Genomic DNA, 17,340 nt, shown 5'->3' on the forward strand with positions numbered 1-17,340 from the left:
CTTTAGGAGCACTTCCTTACCTGCACGAGAAAGAGATCGAGTATTCCAATTTTGGATATTTTTCCAGATATGTTCTTTGATAAAAGTGAATATTGATTTTTTGTCTCTTCCTACCATAGATGGGAGGCCAAGATACTTACTGTGTCCCATCATTTCCACAACACCTAAAAGATGAATAATATTGTTTCGGAGAGTCGAATTTGTATTCCGACTCAAAGCGATGGAGGATTTCTGATAGTTAATAGCTTGGCCACTGGCAGTCTCATAAGTATCCATAATATTCTTGAGGGTTGTCACTTCAGAGATAGTGGCCTTACAAAAAAAGGAAATTGTCGTCCGCAAAGAGGAGATGGGTAATTGATGGACTCCCCCGACAGATGTGAGTGCCGTGGATAAGACCGATATTCTCGTGGTGCCTGATGTAAGAACTTAAACCCTCTGAACAAATAATATAGAGGTAATTTTTTTAAACTCTAGCTATGGAGGATAATCAAATTACCTTAAATAAAAAGTAGCATTAAATTACAAGTTGTATATCTTTTGAAACATATGAAATAGTAAAAAAATAGACTAAACTAATTCATTTGGTTGAGTATTATATTAAAAAAATTAAAAACAATGAATAACATATATATATATATATATATATATATATTTATATATAAATGCAATATATTTTACCAATAAAAAATTAGTATTAAAGTATATGTACACATTTTAATTTGGCTTGGTCGATTTTGAAGATTTTTTTTTTCAAAATGTAATTGGATTAAATAAATTTTCACAAAAGGACATTCAAACACATCTAATAATAATATTCAATTTTGTACTCTCTTTTTTAATCCATTTGAGGTTTTAACTCGGGAACTACTGCTAAAAATTCTTTCAATGTGTCTTAGTTTATCAACCTAGCTATTTATAATTTACATGGCCCTTGATGACATTCTTCAGATTTTTTTTTAATGTTTAATTGATATTGTAAAACGGCTTTATATTGTGTGGCTATTTTTTCTCTTCAAAACAACTTATAATTTAGAATGGAGGGGGTATTGTCTTATTACTTTCCTTATTTTCTGTTTATGGCTTTTAAATCTCATATTCACACAAAAAAAATAAAAAAAAATAACGAGAGGGCACTGTTGTACCGGTAAAAAACTATGAATACTTTGATTTAGACCGTAACCATCACATTTATCGACAATGCAAATGAAGTTTTTTCTTTCTTTCTTTTGGTCTAATGCAAATGAAGTTTTTTTTGGTAGTGATGCAAATGAAGTTTTAATAGTACATACTTAGATGAGGTATATTATTTGAACAACATTTTTTGGATAATCAAAGATATATAACAAAATATAGGTATTGATACGAAAACCAAAATAATAGAAAGAGAGTAAGAACACATAGAGATGTCCTAGTATCATTTCTCTACTAGGATTGACAGAAAGATTTTTTAAATGTCTAGTTAGAAAAAGCTAGTTCGCTGTATCATATCATATATTACCATTAAAACTGATTGTTAGAACTTAATTTTGAAGAGCCGCTAGAAGATTAATTACTTTTAAAGACCCGCCTAGAAGAGTAAGATAATTTACAATACGAGAAAAATTTAGGAACATCTATAGATCAACATAACATGATATATTTTACATAATATATTATGAACAAAAACATATATACTTTTCTTAAATGATTATCTACTCGTAGGAGAGCGGATATGTCAAAACTCGGAAGGCCTGTTCCTTGCTATACATCTTGATCTCACCCATAAGAATCACAATACATAGAATCCTTAGGAAAAAATCCAATCCGCTTCATGTCACATTCAACAGAGTAAGCATAATGTTGACCAAATCAATCAGATTAAGTTGTGTTCCATTACTTGATCTTTAGCAGTTAGATCTTTCAATATTTTTTTCAAGGCATTATGACATCTGAAAGTATTCAAGAGACTTCTGTAAGAATATATCAATCATTTAGGTTTAAGAATGAAGAAACAACCTGGTTATAATTTGGCGTACCTCCAAGGGAGATGATCAAGGAACATGGATGGTGAGACAATAATATCTTTGAAGCTTTCTCTATTTGCTACATAAGCTCTATAACATTTCCCCCTCTCCTGTGTTCTCCAAGATATCTTAAAATCAGTTTGAGGTCTTTTCTGGTCTGGGACAATATGAATTACAAATCCTGGCAGATACATCTCAGGGGGATCATCAGCAGACTGATTTTCAGAAGTTGGAACAGAATCTATAAACTGAGACACCGGATCATCTATTGAATGTACATTTGTAGCAAAAGGATTTGTAAATTCGGCATTATTAATTTCAACAATATGGTCCCTTGCCCTGGTATCAGCCCAGAGTGAAAAGTCATCATGGTCATTGTTGCCTGCAATATAACCAAAAAACCAATATAAACCATCACCATGCGAACAATCAGATTAATAAAATGATTTGAAATCCTCATTCCCAAAAGGATGCAATATTCACCATGGTCAGCTGTAACAAGAAGATCCCTTTTAATTGCCTCAGTCAAGAGTGAAGCTTCTTGAACCACTTGTATGTTGCTGCCTGCAGCATAGAGCGAAAATCTTTTCAGAAAGGAACCTCTCGCCAATCTAGTTTGATAAATGATGAAGTAAGATACATGACTCTCATCACTAATAATTGTAACAGTATCAATATGCACTGTTTAACATGACTATTAACTTGTTAAAATGAACAACCTTTATTATCAATGTCACACTGTGCTTCATGCTCTGCCTCTTGATTATTTCTTTCATATTGGCTTATATATAGAAACCGGCGAGCAAGTCTGAAAATCATGGCACTGTCAGCTTTAGGATCTTGTGCCAGTAATGTGATTGCAGCTGCCCTTAGCCTCATAATGGATCCAAATGAAAGGCGGGATGAAAACTCATTTCCATATATAATGCTGTAATATAAACAATGAAAGGAGGCTGAAAGTGTTGCCAAAAGAGAATCAACCACAATCAACTTTTCTGCTAGTAGAATTACCTTGTTATAAATGATGAGCATGCATTAGCCACAACTAAATCCACACATGGGAGTGGCCCATATGAGTAAACGTGCAGATTAGGGTATCGGTTATAAAGCTGTAGAAAAACTCAGCAATTTATTTATGAATAAAATAAAACATTTACAAAGATAATATGGCAAGTAAAAAAGATGACAGTGCAGATTAGGGTATCGGTTATAAAGCTGTAGAAAAAACTCAACAATTTATTTATGAATAAAATAAAACATTTACAAAGATAATATGGCAAGTAAAAAAGATGACACATAAAATGCCAGCCTAAGGAAAAAAGTAGGTGTTGAAATTTGGGGCTTAACTCATCCTTACAAAACCGGCTTGTAAGGTGAGGATTGCCTCCTCTTTATATACTCTTCTCAAGAGTCTTATCTATCCGATGTGGGACTTGGGTTTTTCCCAATAGTAGGAACAAAAAGAAATAAATTAACAAGAAACAAACATTAAAAAAAATGTGGAAAATTACATCACTAACCAAGTGTGCATGGTAAAACTGAAAAAGTATTACTTTTCAGTGATATATAAGAGTTATTGTTTTAAAATTTTAAGTGCTAAATGTATAATTTGAGTATTAAAGGAATGAGTTATGATTTAATGGGTTTAAAAAATAATTGCAGCCAAGTTTATAAAATGACCTTCCATGTATGGACGTTTTCAGCATTTCTTCACTTTCAGTCTTGGCCAGTACTAAATTAAGAATAATAAATCATTTAAAGTGATTATTTGAGTTTTCAACCAGCCCCTGAATCTGGTCTAACTTGATTAATTCTTGCATATAATAATACAAACAAATATAGCACTTATTTAAGACAGTCTTGAGAAGTCAAGGGTACTACTTAGCGATCCTTCCATCCAAGAGGAGAGCTAATTAAAATACATATCTAGATTCTAGACCAAGAACTTAATTAGGAAAAATCATATACCCAATTTCCTTCAATATTTTTCAGGAAAAATATACATGAGTTGAAACAGAAGCAATACTATGCTTATTTTTTACGTAGTTACATGTCATTGGCATTAGTTTACTTGGATTGTCTTTTTGGATTTTTGGAATTGTTTCATCTTTCCTAATAGATCATGACTGGTTTTTTTTTTTTTCATTAGGATTAGGAGTTTAGTATTACAATACATAAGGATTAGTGTTTTGTCTTTTGTGGCAAGATCCAATGCATCTTTCAAAAGCAATCAATATAATTTCCATATTCAATTTTTTTTTATATAACAATAATTAAACAACTAAGGAAAGTAGGAAACATAGAATATTTGTTTTACATATGCAGTTTTTTTCAGAATAGACTTTCAATGAAGACCTGGTTCTGAATCCAATCAAAATGGAAGATTATGCTTACTGAAGAAACAAATAGAAGGTAAATTCAGCCTTTAAAAGTGAGAAAAGACATACTTGCAGTCCAAGCAATGCAGCTATAGCCCCCCCAAGTGAATGTCCAACGATGCGGACATTATATCCAAAGCATTCACATCCAAATCCCAGTAATTTAGAAAGAAGCCCATAGGATTCAGTGTCTGTATTTCCATTTTGAAAAGAAAATAATGTTAAAAAAGGAGTATGTGTTATGTAAGAAAGGCAAATGTTTTTAAATTATATAAATTTCAATTTTAGTTTGAAAATTCATAAATAAAAAGTATAATATTTTACTCAATCAGGTAACCATAGAATGGTGACAATTTAACTTCCACAATAACTAAATTGTTTAGAAAGCAGGAAAGAATAAGAAAAATTCATTTGACAAGAACACCTCTTTATATACAAGTACGGAGTTCAAAGACCTGCAAGCATTTCGTACCATGCTCTCCAGGGTTTCCTTCAATCTGCATATAAAGCTCTCGTGCAGCCTCGACTATACCCGAATGTCCATAGTGGGGGAATGATGAAGCCACATTTTTGTGTATATCAGAATGAATGTGGTTGCAGCTGCAAGGAGAAACTTAAAATATTGACACGAGAGACCAAAGTATTGTATTGGAATATGTAAAATATCTTTAAAAGTTTTGGGCAAATAATTAATTACACATTGGAATCAAAATTGTAAGACACAGAAGAGAAGATATGACGGTTCCAAGATTCTCTCTGCATATGCAAGGAACTCAATAGGGATGTCATTTGCGGTTGTCGAAGGATGACAGACATAATTGATACTTGATAATCACAGCATAATACATGTTTGTTTTTTTCTGGTATCTAATACGACATGATTTGAGTTCCTAGTTATGAGACCAACTGCAGAGTCATTTGAAAACCATATTTCTGATTTGACTACAATGCCAGAGAATATGCAGGTGTCCTAAAATTTGCGATCCACTTATTTCAATGAAGATAGGATGACAACCACAGCAATTTTGAAAGCAATAGCTCCCTCTCGAGGAAAACTTTACGTGTGACTCTGATATAATGTATTTCCGAATCCATATGGTGTAACCATATGGGCTCTTAAAATGTTTAAAACGTGTGTGAATTTATAAACGAATTAATTGTGGAATAAAAGAGGGAGAATACAAAATACTTTATCAAACCAGCCAAGTCTTCTGCAGAAAGGGTGCATTCCTTGCATAATCCATCGGTTATTAGGTCCTCAGGGGTTTCAGTTCCACGTATAGCAATTACTACAGTTTGTAGATGATGTAGAACCACAATAAAATATGCAGCTTCACACTTGACCTGGCATGGGTATGAGCAAAAAAAAAAACTTTATACTTGTAGTCTCTTCCAGTAAAAAAATATATATATTATTATCATACACAAATTGAGTATATAATATTCACAAATTGGATAGTTCTGGGTTTCCCCGCATTTACAACAACAACCAAAGCCTTTTCCCATTAGATCCACTTTTATAAAGTGAACAACTCACTTTAGAAAGTAAAGTGAGTAATATCAATTGTTGATGCATAAATTGATGGTTGATAATATATACACATATATAACAATTCTTGGGTGCTGCAATACCAACCCTTGATTTTCTCACTCTACAGAAAACCCATTTTCGAGGAGCCAAAATCATTTCCCATTATATGTGGTCAGTTGCATGGATCGCCCTAACTTTTCCTTCGATGACTTCATTTAATTGTGTCTTGTTTCAAGTGACCATGATCACTCGTCCATCATGTCATTTTCACCTCTGCAACATTGATCATAATTCATTGTTGGCTCTTGATCGACTAAAATTAAGTCTTGCACAGCATCGTAGGTTTTATAACTGCGCGGTAAAATTTTCCTATAAGCTTCAGTTGTACTTTTTTATCAAATATTACACCTAAGGAGTTCCTCCATTTCATGTTTCCTACTCAGATGGTTCACGTCTTTCTCTATTTCCCCATGATTCCATATATGATGGACCTGAGATACCTAATTGTAAGATCCATCGTAAAGTATGCTTTCTTCATTCACCTTTGAGCTATAGTTTTGTTCCTCTTGCTAAAATGCATTCTATATATTCTGTTTTACTTGTACTTGCACAAAAGTGATATGCTTCGACGTTCGTCTCCATATCTCTATCTTTCCATTTATTTCCTCACTTGATTACTGATCTAAGAGTATAGTCTGCAAAATGCATGCAGAATGGTGCTGTCTGTTGGATCTATTTAGGACATATATATTGATACTGTTGGCTAGTAAAATTTTCCTTGTTTCTTTCTTGTGGGTGTGTTTTATTATTGAAGATGAGATTCATTCAACAAAATTCAAAAATAATAATGTGATTGGTGTCAATTGGTTTTCAGCATTATGTTATCTATTAACTAGAATTCATGTCCCTTTTAATCTTCATAAAATTTTGAGGCCTTTTCTACAGAATTTCACTCTTCTCATTTTGTATGATAAGCCTTTGTCTCCTATGGACCCAAAGCGCATCATGTACAGCACATTTGGACATTTAAATTCTCTAACCTGGTTTACTCTCCCATGTCTGAGCGCTTCCGGAGGCAAATTGGCATACTTTAGAAAGGCTGCAGCATGGCCTCGCCACCAGTTATCACCATCCAAAACAGGTCGTCTAAGAAAATGAAATAGGTACGTAAACATGAAGAAAGAAAGCGGGTAAGATGTAATGTAAAAACAGAGATACAGTGGCAGAGAAACACGAAGATGTATGTGTGTGTGTGTCAGTATGCATAAGTGTCAAGCTACATATGGCCTAAATATAGGCACAACTATTCAGTCGTCAAGCTACATAAACTTACGAGTTCGCTGACATGTACAAAAAGTAACCTTGCGTACTGATCTACCAACCTACTTTGATATGGTAGGGGATAGAAGGTTGGCTTGGTGGTTGGGGTGGGGTAGTTAAGGAGTGGAGTGATAAGGAGGTTTACGGTTCTATCCCCACCAACAACATAACACTAATATACTAACATTTGTCATTCCAAAACACAAAACTACTTAGATATGGTATTTCCTCTGATGAAAGACATATCAACAAAGAGGAAGAAAAAAAATGCAAAGATAAGGAAAAGTATATTTCTACAGAAATTGAATGGAAAAGAATGAGCGGAGGAACAATCAAACTAGAGAAACACTTGCACGCCAATACAGAAAATCCCTCCAACCTTGTCACAAATTCTGATAGTAATATATTTTTTGGATTTCAGAGACCATTTCTAGGTTATCAAGAATAAGTATGGATCCCCCAAAAACTTGAAATTAAAAAAGAATATTTCAAACTACTACGGATTCAGTTATATACATCATAATTCATAATGTTGAATATCCAACAAATCAGCACCTATTGCGTGCCCAAGGAGACAGAACCCCTTGTCTATAGAGCCATGAACAAGGAAACATGAGAGGATTTCGTCCAACATCAAGCAACGGACCCTGAATCATTGAATGCAGATAAATGTGAAAAACAAATTGGTAAACATAAAAGATGAATTTGAAATAAAGGTTTTGATAGAAATACAGTGTATGCAGCTTCAGCAAATTTATGAAGAGCTGCAGCCTCCCTGATTCGCATCTCTGGTGCTTCCATGGATACTTGACAAGATTCTGAAGATTTTTCATTGCTTTGGAGTAAAGCTAAAGCTGGATGACAAAAAGTTCAAATTGGTGAAATCAGCATTGTGATGGTAAAATGCAATGTGATCCATATGTGGATTGAGAGAGTGAAATTTGAAGAAACCTGCCAAGAGTTCCATATGGCCAGTTCCAGAAGCACGATAAGCAACAAGATCGCCTAATAAGCGTGCAACGGAATAGACTTCATCTTCTTCTTGTTGGATTGCAGTCAAGTATTTGACGCGGCCGAGACAGCACAAGGTCTCGCGTAAGCCGTTATCAAAAACTTCCCTGTAATGGGATTTCCAAGCATTGTCGTGGGATTCATAGAAAGATCTCCATCGGAGAACATCGGATCCAGTAAAGCATTGAGCTAGAGCAACGAAAGAGAGAAGGATGATGAATAGAGAGAGTAGCTTGTGGTTCCACCAGTGAGGGTTCCATCCTAATTCTGCAACATATATAGCATTGGTATGGTAAGGTGAGTTGAATTGAGCTTGAGGTGATAATACAAATAGGAGAGAGAGAGAGAGAGAGAGAGAGAGAGAGAGAGAGAGAGAGAGAGAGAGAGAGGTAATGAAGTGGACTCACCAACCTAAAATACAAGCAGTTGGTGTGGTGTTATCTTTGGATAAATAGTAAACAGAGTTGAGGATAAGGTAAGCAGCACACACAAATTGAATAATAGTGAGGGCGACGGTGCATCGACTCCACCAAAGCCATATTTTATACCTCGCCTGTGTTGTTAATTAATTAATATCATGAGATAAATGAAATGAATGAATATAAAAGAATAATTGATAACATACCCGTCTTTGGAAGCGAAGAAGAAGGTGATCTTCGTGGTTGTGATCATCTAGAAGAATGAGAGTTGCAGCAGATTGTTGAGCAGAAGCGGTTTGAAGCATAACAAGAATCCTTACAACGGCAGAGAATGAAACGGCAACGAAAGGGAGAAGAGAACGGAGATCGCAGAGGCGATAATTGTGGGAAATGAGAAGGGAACCAAGGAGGAAAACCAGTGCGTTACAAATCCCTAAAACAATCCCCATACGTCTAACGTTTCCAACACCCATTTTCCTCTGCTCCCTGCCTTCCGCCTCCTCCCATTTCATTTCCGATTATTTGCTTCCCAATCTTTCCTCAACTTTCCTTCCAACAAACAACGACGAAATTAACTAATATATCAAACAACACTATTTTTTTTTTTTTAGGGAAAAATAATATCAAAAACTATTTGAGTCTCAAACTATTTTCGTAAACATCAAATAAAAAATGTTCATTTTTTGTTTTTAAATTAATAACCTACAGAGTATAAATAGAAGATAAAATTAAAGCAGCATGAAATATGAGAGACATATTTAGCTACGAAAATTAATACAGATTTCAGCTGTCATTAGAAATCAAATTTCTTGTAATAGATTTCAGCAAGTTAAATTTTTTGTAAATTTTCTACTGTCAGGGTTCGAACCTCAAATCTTGTATATATTATGCATTGTTCATGTTAACTGACCTAAACTTACAAGGACACTTAAGTATCCAATCATTAATATATAAAAAATTATAATAATAATGATAATAAATAAATATTATAAACGAATTTTTTTTATGTTCATTGAATAACTTATGTATCTGATCTACGATATTAAAAATTTTAATAATTTTTTCCATATGCATACAAAATAATAATAAATATTTGAGAACATCAATAATGAACCGATTATTCAACGATTTCAAGAAATCAAACAACTAGAAGACAATCATGAAGTGTGTGTGAATATATATATATATATATGGCTGCTAACTTACACCCACTAAAAACACTAAGGTGCAGGTTAGCAAACTACATCCACTAATTAATTACCAAAAAGGCCAAATACTATTATTGTGTGTCACTAAATATTGAAGGATAGTTTTGTAAAGTTCACCTTATTGAAGGATGGTTTTGGTTTTTTCAATTTCTCAGTGATGAACTAATCTTTCCTGAGCCAATTTTTTACGTAAAAAAAACCTTCAATTCCTAAAAAAGAAAATCTGAAGTGCTCCATTTTTTTTACTCGTTATTGTTTTCATTTTGAGACAATACTAGTTTTTTTTTTGAAGGAAGACAATACTAGTTAGTTCAAGAAAAAAAAAAGACTTTAGTAGCCTCATTAGAAAGGAATAAAATAACGAAAGCTTCAGGGAAAAAAAACTTTTAACATTCAATATTGTTTAGAAAAATTTAAGGAAACATGTTTTGTCTAAGAATGAAATTTACCAATTAATCCTTTGTTTAAAACATACTTTTAATGGATAGGATTGGTCTTTTGGTAATTAACTAGTGGATGTAGCTTGCTAACTTGCACCTTAGTGTTTTTAGGTGGGTGTAAGTTAGCAGCCTCCATATATATATATATATATATATATATATATATATGTGTGTGTGTGTGTGTGTGTGTGTCAAAATTTAAAAATTTGAACCCCTTGACAACACCACTGCATACGGAGAAAGTATGGGTTGAGCCCGGGCATGTGCACAGGTTCGCCGGGTTGTAAAATCGCCCCTTGACATGAATACATATGCTGTCAAATATACAACGTTGACGTTCAAATCATTAATTGAATAGTTGATCAGTCAACACTCAACAAGAATCATATGAACAATGCAATAAGACGAGAAATCAAACATCGCACAAGACGATGAACAACACTGCGCAAAACTCGAATGACGAATTCATGAAAAACAAATTATATCTATGTAAAAATCACTTATTTAAATTAAAATAGATAACAAAAAGAAGTGATTTCGGGTCCAAAAATTGACTCAAAATCATCCTTTAATAAAGATGATGAAGATAGAAACTAGAGTCAGTTTAATGGTTTATTGAAAAGGAATAGCTAGAAAATGAAATGTATATTCATCTTCTTTTTTAATTTCTTAAAGCATCCATAATATCTACATTTTTAGTATTTAAATATGAGTTTCACGTCTACATATCATTTGTTAATAAATTTTAAAAAATATTAAATATCTTCAATCCAACACCTCTAGAAAAAAGTTCTAAATGGTTTACATCAATAACTTTTCATCTCATGTATTGGCCCCATTAATGAATATTCTCTCTATTTCATCCATTTGAAGAGATAAAGACACACAAAAAAAAAAAAACAAAATTATGATGGGTCACACTTAGTAGTAGGACCCACTATATGTTTTATGTGTTTATCTTTCTCCAAATTGTATGTTGTTTTGTCAAATGGAGAGGATCCTTACTCCCCATTAAGTGCTAAAAATTATTGTTTCCCAATGAAGGTACCTCATAGGTAGTAGGTACTATGTCTTAAATGGAGAGATCCATGTTGAGATGGTTTTATAGATAAAATGGAGAGCATCGTTTTTATTCCTACTCGAAATCATTAGAGATGAATTTTCAATTCAAAATGTTTATTTTCTAGTATCAAATAATATAATATGAAGCAAACTCACTCTTAATTTTAAAAATATATATGTAATTTTCTTTTTGGCTCTCGAAAAATATACACTCCTAAGTAGTTAGAACTTTAAGAGTTCCTCTTGTTTGAGGGTTTTGGAGGAAATAGTAGGCGAAATTATTTTTTTCTTCGTTCGGTTCAACTTTTAGAATGTAAAGGGAATGGTTCAACTTTTAGAATGTAAGGGAATGGAAGAGAGTCAAATCCCTCCTTACACTAATTCTGTTCCCCGTGAAATGGAGTTTTTTTTTTGAGGGAAGGAAGGGGAGAGAAGATTTATACTTTGGCACATGACTAAACAGGATTGCTTGATTTATTCCAGATCTCTAACTAGTCCCGCTCTCGCTTCTATTCTTTTGATTCCATAAGAATAAGTTATTCATTGCATCACACGTACCCAAACAAGAAACAATCCAAAAATCAACCTCTACTTTCAAATATAGCTATCAAATTTTGAAAAGGAATAGATATTTCTAGACTACGTCTACCACAGGTAGATTACAACATACGTTGTATGTACAATTTCCTTCGTTATTCTTTTAAAGTTGGAAGGTACAAAAATCAGTTTCCATCAAAACCTTGACTTCTATGCACAGTGCCATAGAATCTCATAAAACACAATAAGTTTATGTACTTTGTTTGCATCCGCACGTGCAATTCTCAAGGTCTTCGTGAAGCTTCTGCAAAGGGGTGAAAATATATAGTCAAGATCAACAGAGTATTAATAATTACTGAATGCATACACTTTATTTTTAACAGTAGTATGTACTAGCCTATTAATGAAATATTAATTTTTAAGAATGATGTATTCATATGAAGCTCTTGTTAATTTGGGAATATACATATATAAAAAGAATATTTTACTCAGTAGAAGCTATGGTAGCTTTACACACCTGAACTTGAGTTTGAAGACCTTTGATATGTTGAACCGCCAAATCCAGCATGTCTGAATAACTTGTTTGCTACAGTCACATTTTGAAACAACATTAAGCAACCTATAATATACACAGTTAAACACTGGTTTGACATACATTGATACATATTATGTGATGTTATCGAGTAATCCTATAAATTCAATTGAAGATGCTCCAATACTTATTGTAGAAAATATTTGAATTACCGGCAATGCTCTCATGGCATAAACCATCTACCTGCTGAGTAGTTATGAACTAATTTAACTTGAACTTGATCCTGACTCTTTGAACTAATTTAACTTGAATTTTTCAATTCTTGCACATAAATCTTACTTTGAAAAATAAAAAAGGAAAGCAAAAGCAAAAGTCTAGTTCCATATAACGTTTCAAGCTACTTTTAAGTTTAAATGGTAGTCAAATACTATGAATGAATAACCCTTCCACTGAAACTATTTCTAAAACTTTTGTTAGTGTTATTGGCAATTGATTTTGAATAATGTTGTCATTGACTTTTGTATTTTAGAAAGAAAAGAAATAGCTAAAACACCCATTTTCTGTATTATCTGCTACTGCTAGCATCCAAAGTTGATGGTAGAAGCTTAAATAAAATAGAAAGAAAAATGTCGTTTAGAAGCTCATTTACACTAAAATGGACTGTAGTATCACTTACATTCATCTATTTTCAAAGCAAGCAGGCAAGTACAAAGTAACTCAAGTCACTCTCTTTGGCATCAAGATTCAAGATTAAGGGCTCTAATTCACAGTAAAACATACTCTCCAGCTCCTCTAAAGTGAAACAATTCACCATTGATTAACAAATCAAAGTAGATATTGTAAGTACTCGTGAAAATTCAAGAGTTTGTTACAATAATACTCTCAAGTCCAGGCCTAACCAATGTAGTCATGATCGCGAACCGCCGCGTAGTATCATACGATTCTACGATCCACGGCCATGGTTCCTTGCCGTCATACAACCAGGATTGCTGGAGGTGTGTCCACGGCATGGTTGAACTCGCGAGTTCGAAGCATCTGTTTCGCAACAGACCTTTCTGAAACTGGTCTGGTATTGTGGAAACACTTGTGCTTCTTGAACACTTCCTTGGCTGAAACACGGACACTAAAAGTAAGAAAAGTTTGCCCCTTACTCTCTCACGGTCTAGTCTCCTCTCTTCTCTGTGACGTCGTTCCTCTTGCGCCACCGCCAACTGGACTACGGTTCTCAAATGTGTGCCGCCACGTGCAACACGTTCAGTTACACATGGACCTTACTTCCGCTGTTTCTGGTTTTTAAAACCTTACTTCCTCTGTTTCTGGTTTTTTAAAGGACCATTTTTTATTTTTTTTTCATTTCTGCCTTCCTTTGTCTGAACTGTGTGGTGAATTTATTTATGAACTTAGTTTTGAATTATTTATGTACTTAAGGACTGATGGTTATGAATGTTTAATTAACTTAGTTTAATGTTGTGATTTAGATGTTACGAAGTATTTTATTTATGTATGATAGTTTTTATCCTTAGTAGTATTTTTGACTGCATTGCACCTAACTACTTCACTGTTGAAACATTTCAATTAATGTGTGCGTTAGCTTAAACAGTGGCTATATAATGATGATAAATTAGGAAACATAAATACTAGCAAATGAATTAATAATAGGTAAGGAAAGTTAGGAAGCAGAAGTTGGTAGCATGAGTAATTATACCTTATCCATGTTAGGTACAAGGTCCTGCAACTTCTTCAACTTGCCACTTATTCTAGTTCTTCTCTCCTGCATACATGTAATGCAATAGAGTTGTTATATTCAAAGACAGAAGTAGAAAGAAAAAGGATAGAGTAGAGTAATGAATGAATTAATTACCCGTTCAGCAATGCTACGAGGATGAGTGGCACATCCACGCTTGGCACGGATTTTACAAGGGACAGAATCTTGGGGAATATTATGCATAAGCTGGTCCATTTCGAGAGAAGTTTGTGGGAGACTATACTGAATTAGGTGATTAAGGAGTAGAAATATTGAATTAGTAATTAAAAAATGAAATAATGTGGTTGTGGATGAAGAATTAATATTGTGAAAAGAGATAGTACCTGAGTTTCGAGCGCATTGAGGCAATGTAGAAGAAGGTCCGGATCATCATTGGGGTCAGTTCTACTAGAACGCTTCTTACTATTATTATTAGTTTGGGTTTGAGAAGAAGAAAATACTATGGAATTTGAGTTGTTGTTATTATCAGGGCCTCCTCCACCCCAGGTATTGGTACTATTAGTATGCAATGATCCATTTCCAGCAGCAGCAGCAGCTGATGCATAATCAACAACATTTTCGGATATTCGAGAAAGACATTCTTGTCCTCCCCCGGTAAAACTCAATTCAGACTTCAATCTTGAATTGCCCCTCGTGATTGTGAACCCTCCTCCAGCTTCAATTCAATCAAAAATACTACTATATATGAGATCTATCAATATAATATAATCCATTGACTTTGACTTTGTCTTAATAAAAACAAACATATACCGTTATTGTTATTGTTATTGTTATTGTTATTGTGGTTGAGAGTGGCTAGATGGTTGAGAAAGCCGGCTGGAGAGCTTTTCTGACGGAGCAAAGCGGATCCATCAAAGCCACCACCTTGACCTTCGTAAGAAGATCTCTGCTGCTGCTGTTGTTGTTGTTGTTGGTGGTGGTGCTGCTGTTGCTGCTGGGTAGAGTCATCAGAGAAATAATGTTGTCCCGTTCCAGGAAGAAGGCGTGATCCTCCTATGATGGCATCCACCGTGGTGTTGAGGAGAGAGCTAGGTGCTGAACCATACCTTGTGAGACCCGTTTGACTGATGGAGCTCTGTTGTTGCTGAGACGAAGAGGAAGAAGAAGAAGCCGATGAGGAAGGTGGACGATACATGATGATGATGATGATTTCAATTCTCAATCAATTAATCTGTGTGCGGAGACTAAGACAATTAGACAATTGAAGAAGGAAGATGGTATTTGATGATTTCAATTAATTTAATTAGAAGAATAAGAAGCAAGTTGGTGGTTTGGGTGGGGTTGAGGGACTGTTATTCAAAAAACAAACAAGATATAATGGATATTTAGATTAGATGCGCTGCCTCACACCCCACTTGTACAATACTTTTAAATCAACTTGTTACAATCACGTGCCTCTTTTTTCTCAAAACATGCCCACCTTCAACGTATCTCCATTTTCGTATGCTAAGCACTAAATTTAGTGTCATTTCACGTGGGAAAGTTAGATTCAATGATTAGATTAAATGAATAACATATTCTTAACATGCTCTCTCATCATTAGATTTTTCTTTACACTATCTTCCAACAATTTAAAAATTCTGAAAATTAATTTTCAGAAATTAAAAAATCGAAAAAATATAAAAAAAAATTCAGATATTTTTTTTTTAATTCTGTAATTCATTTATTGAATGTTAGAATTTTTTTTTTGAAAAAATGAAGAAAAAAAAAATTGTTCAAAATTTTATTTCAAAAACCTTATTTTTCAGAATTTTATTTTCTTAGAAAAATTAAAAACTTTAATTTCAAAATATTTTTTTTAAGATTTTTATTTTATTTTTCAGAATATCTTATTTTATTATGAAATTAAAAAATATATTCTTTTTAGAAAAATAAAAACTTATCTTAGTTTCCAAAATTTTATTTTTATTGAAATAAAAAAAATTCTAACATTCAATAAATGAATTACAGAATTTTAAAAAAAATTATCTGAATTTTTTTATATTTTTTTAATTTTTGAAAATTAATTTTCAGAATTTTTAAATTGTTGGAAGATAGTGTGTGAAGAAAAATCTGGTGTTGAGAGAGCATGTTAAGAATATGTTCTTCACTTAATCTAATCATTGAATTCAACTTTCCCATGGTTGGAAAGGATTAACCTTTCCCATGTGAACACACACCCTAAACTTAACAATCACATCCTTTTTTTTTAATTAATTAGTAGTATTATATATACTCCCATCCCATTGGCGGCTTCTTTCCATTCATTAACACTCTGATTCGTTAGGACATAAATAGGGAAGAGAGAGTGAAGGAAGAGAGAAGTTAAAAGAGATGATGAACTTCTCCTGTTCGGCGGAGAAGAGAAATAGGGGAGAGAGGCTAAAAAGTTGTGGGTTCCACGCAAATTTTTTTTTTCTCACGAGAAATAGAAAAGAGATGGGATGTTTTTTATGTATTCCTATTTTACCCCTCGCTTCTCTTTTCATTCAATTAATTTTATATGCTTTAATTATACTGTAATTTTTTTTCCAACGGATTTTTTTTAGTATAAATGTAGAGTTTGTCGCTATTTCCCAAATGTATGTGGTACACTATTTTTTATTTTTCTTTAATAAGTGTACGTAGTACACTGTTGTTTATTTCACAAAACATTTAAGAGTTATTACACTTTTTTTTTAGGAAAATACTACACTTTTTATTGATAAAAAATACTTAAATTTATATAAAAAAATATATATATGTTCAATTAAAAATAAATAGTTAAATTAATTAACTGAATTTAAACAAAATAATCAAATTAGTTTCAATATAAATGTTATTTTAACATAGGGACGTTATAGTACTTTTAAATATAAAAAACACTTCTCTCTTCTCTATTTATCTCATTTCTCTTTTATACCAAACAACCCATCAAATCTACTATATTTCTCACTTTTTTCTCTCTTCTCAAACTCTCTCTTACCAACTTCTCTTCTTAACCAAACACACCATAAATCCATCATTACACACACTACAATTTTGCTAAACTAATTTCGACATTCAATATGTGACGTGAGTACGATACCAAGTCACTAGGAGAACAAAGTCTTATAATAACTAGAGTATTTTGTTTAGGAGAATGTTAATCACTGCCCTAAAGACAATGGTTA

At 33.1% G+C, this 17,340-nt stretch overlaps 2 protein-coding genes across 4 annotated transcripts; both read right to left on the reverse strand.

Moving 5' to 3' along the window:
• Nucleotides 1-1,552: 1,552 nt before the first annotated feature.
• Nucleotides 1,553-9,232, reverse strand: LOC11446024 (uncharacterized). Its single transcript, XM_003592800.4, has 14 exons — nucleotides 8,872-9,232; nucleotides 8,658-8,799; nucleotides 8,187-8,513; nucleotides 7,968-8,089; nucleotides 7,791-7,882; nucleotides 6,956-7,061; nucleotides 5,574-5,728; nucleotides 4,857-4,984; nucleotides 4,454-4,575; nucleotides 3,018-3,115; nucleotides 2,726-2,934; nucleotides 2,490-2,570; nucleotides 2,019-2,388; nucleotides 1,553-1,931 (listed from the first exon to the last, which is right to left on the reverse strand). Exons 1-14 carry the CDS (start codon nucleotides 9,175-9,177, stop codon nucleotides 1,856-1,858), a joined length of 2,334 nt encoding a protein of 777 aa, XP_003592848.2. The 5' UTR covers nucleotides 9,178-9,232; the 3' UTR covers nucleotides 1,553-1,855.
• A 2,599-nt stretch (nucleotides 9,233-11,831) lies between these two features.
• On the reverse strand, nucleotides 11,832-15,640 carry LOC11440758 (transcription factor bHLH128). Of its 3 annotated transcripts, none has more exons than XM_039830078.1 (6): nucleotides 14,973-15,638; nucleotides 14,533-14,865; nucleotides 14,306-14,431; nucleotides 14,150-14,215; nucleotides 12,430-12,498; nucleotides 11,832-12,216 (listed from the first exon to the last, which is right to left on the reverse strand). In XM_039830078.1, exons 1-6 carry the CDS (start codon nucleotides 15,342-15,344, stop codon nucleotides 12,163-12,165), a joined length of 1,020 nt encoding a protein of 339 aa, XP_039686012.1. In that variant the 5' UTR covers nucleotides 15,345-15,638; the 3' UTR covers nucleotides 11,832-12,162. The 3 variants fall into 3 exon arrangements, with proteins under 3 accessions (XP_039686012.1, XP_003592849.1, XP_024629103.1); XM_003592801.4 differs by having other exon boundaries at nucleotides 14,533-14,864; nucleotides 14,960-15,638; XM_024773335.2 differs by lacking the exon at nucleotides 11,832-12,216 and having other exon boundaries at nucleotides 12,430-12,531; nucleotides 14,533-14,864; nucleotides 14,960-15,640.
• Between the last annotated feature and the right edge of the window lie 1,700 nt (nucleotides 15,641-17,340).

The sequence above is a fragment of the Medicago truncatula genome, chromosome 1 (genome assembly GCF_003473485.1).
Source record: "Medicago truncatula cultivar Jemalong A17 chromosome 1, MtrunA17r5.0-ANR, whole genome shotgun sequence".
Taxonomy (NCBI): Eukaryota; Viridiplantae; Streptophyta; class Magnoliopsida; order Fabales; family Fabaceae; genus Medicago; species Medicago truncatula.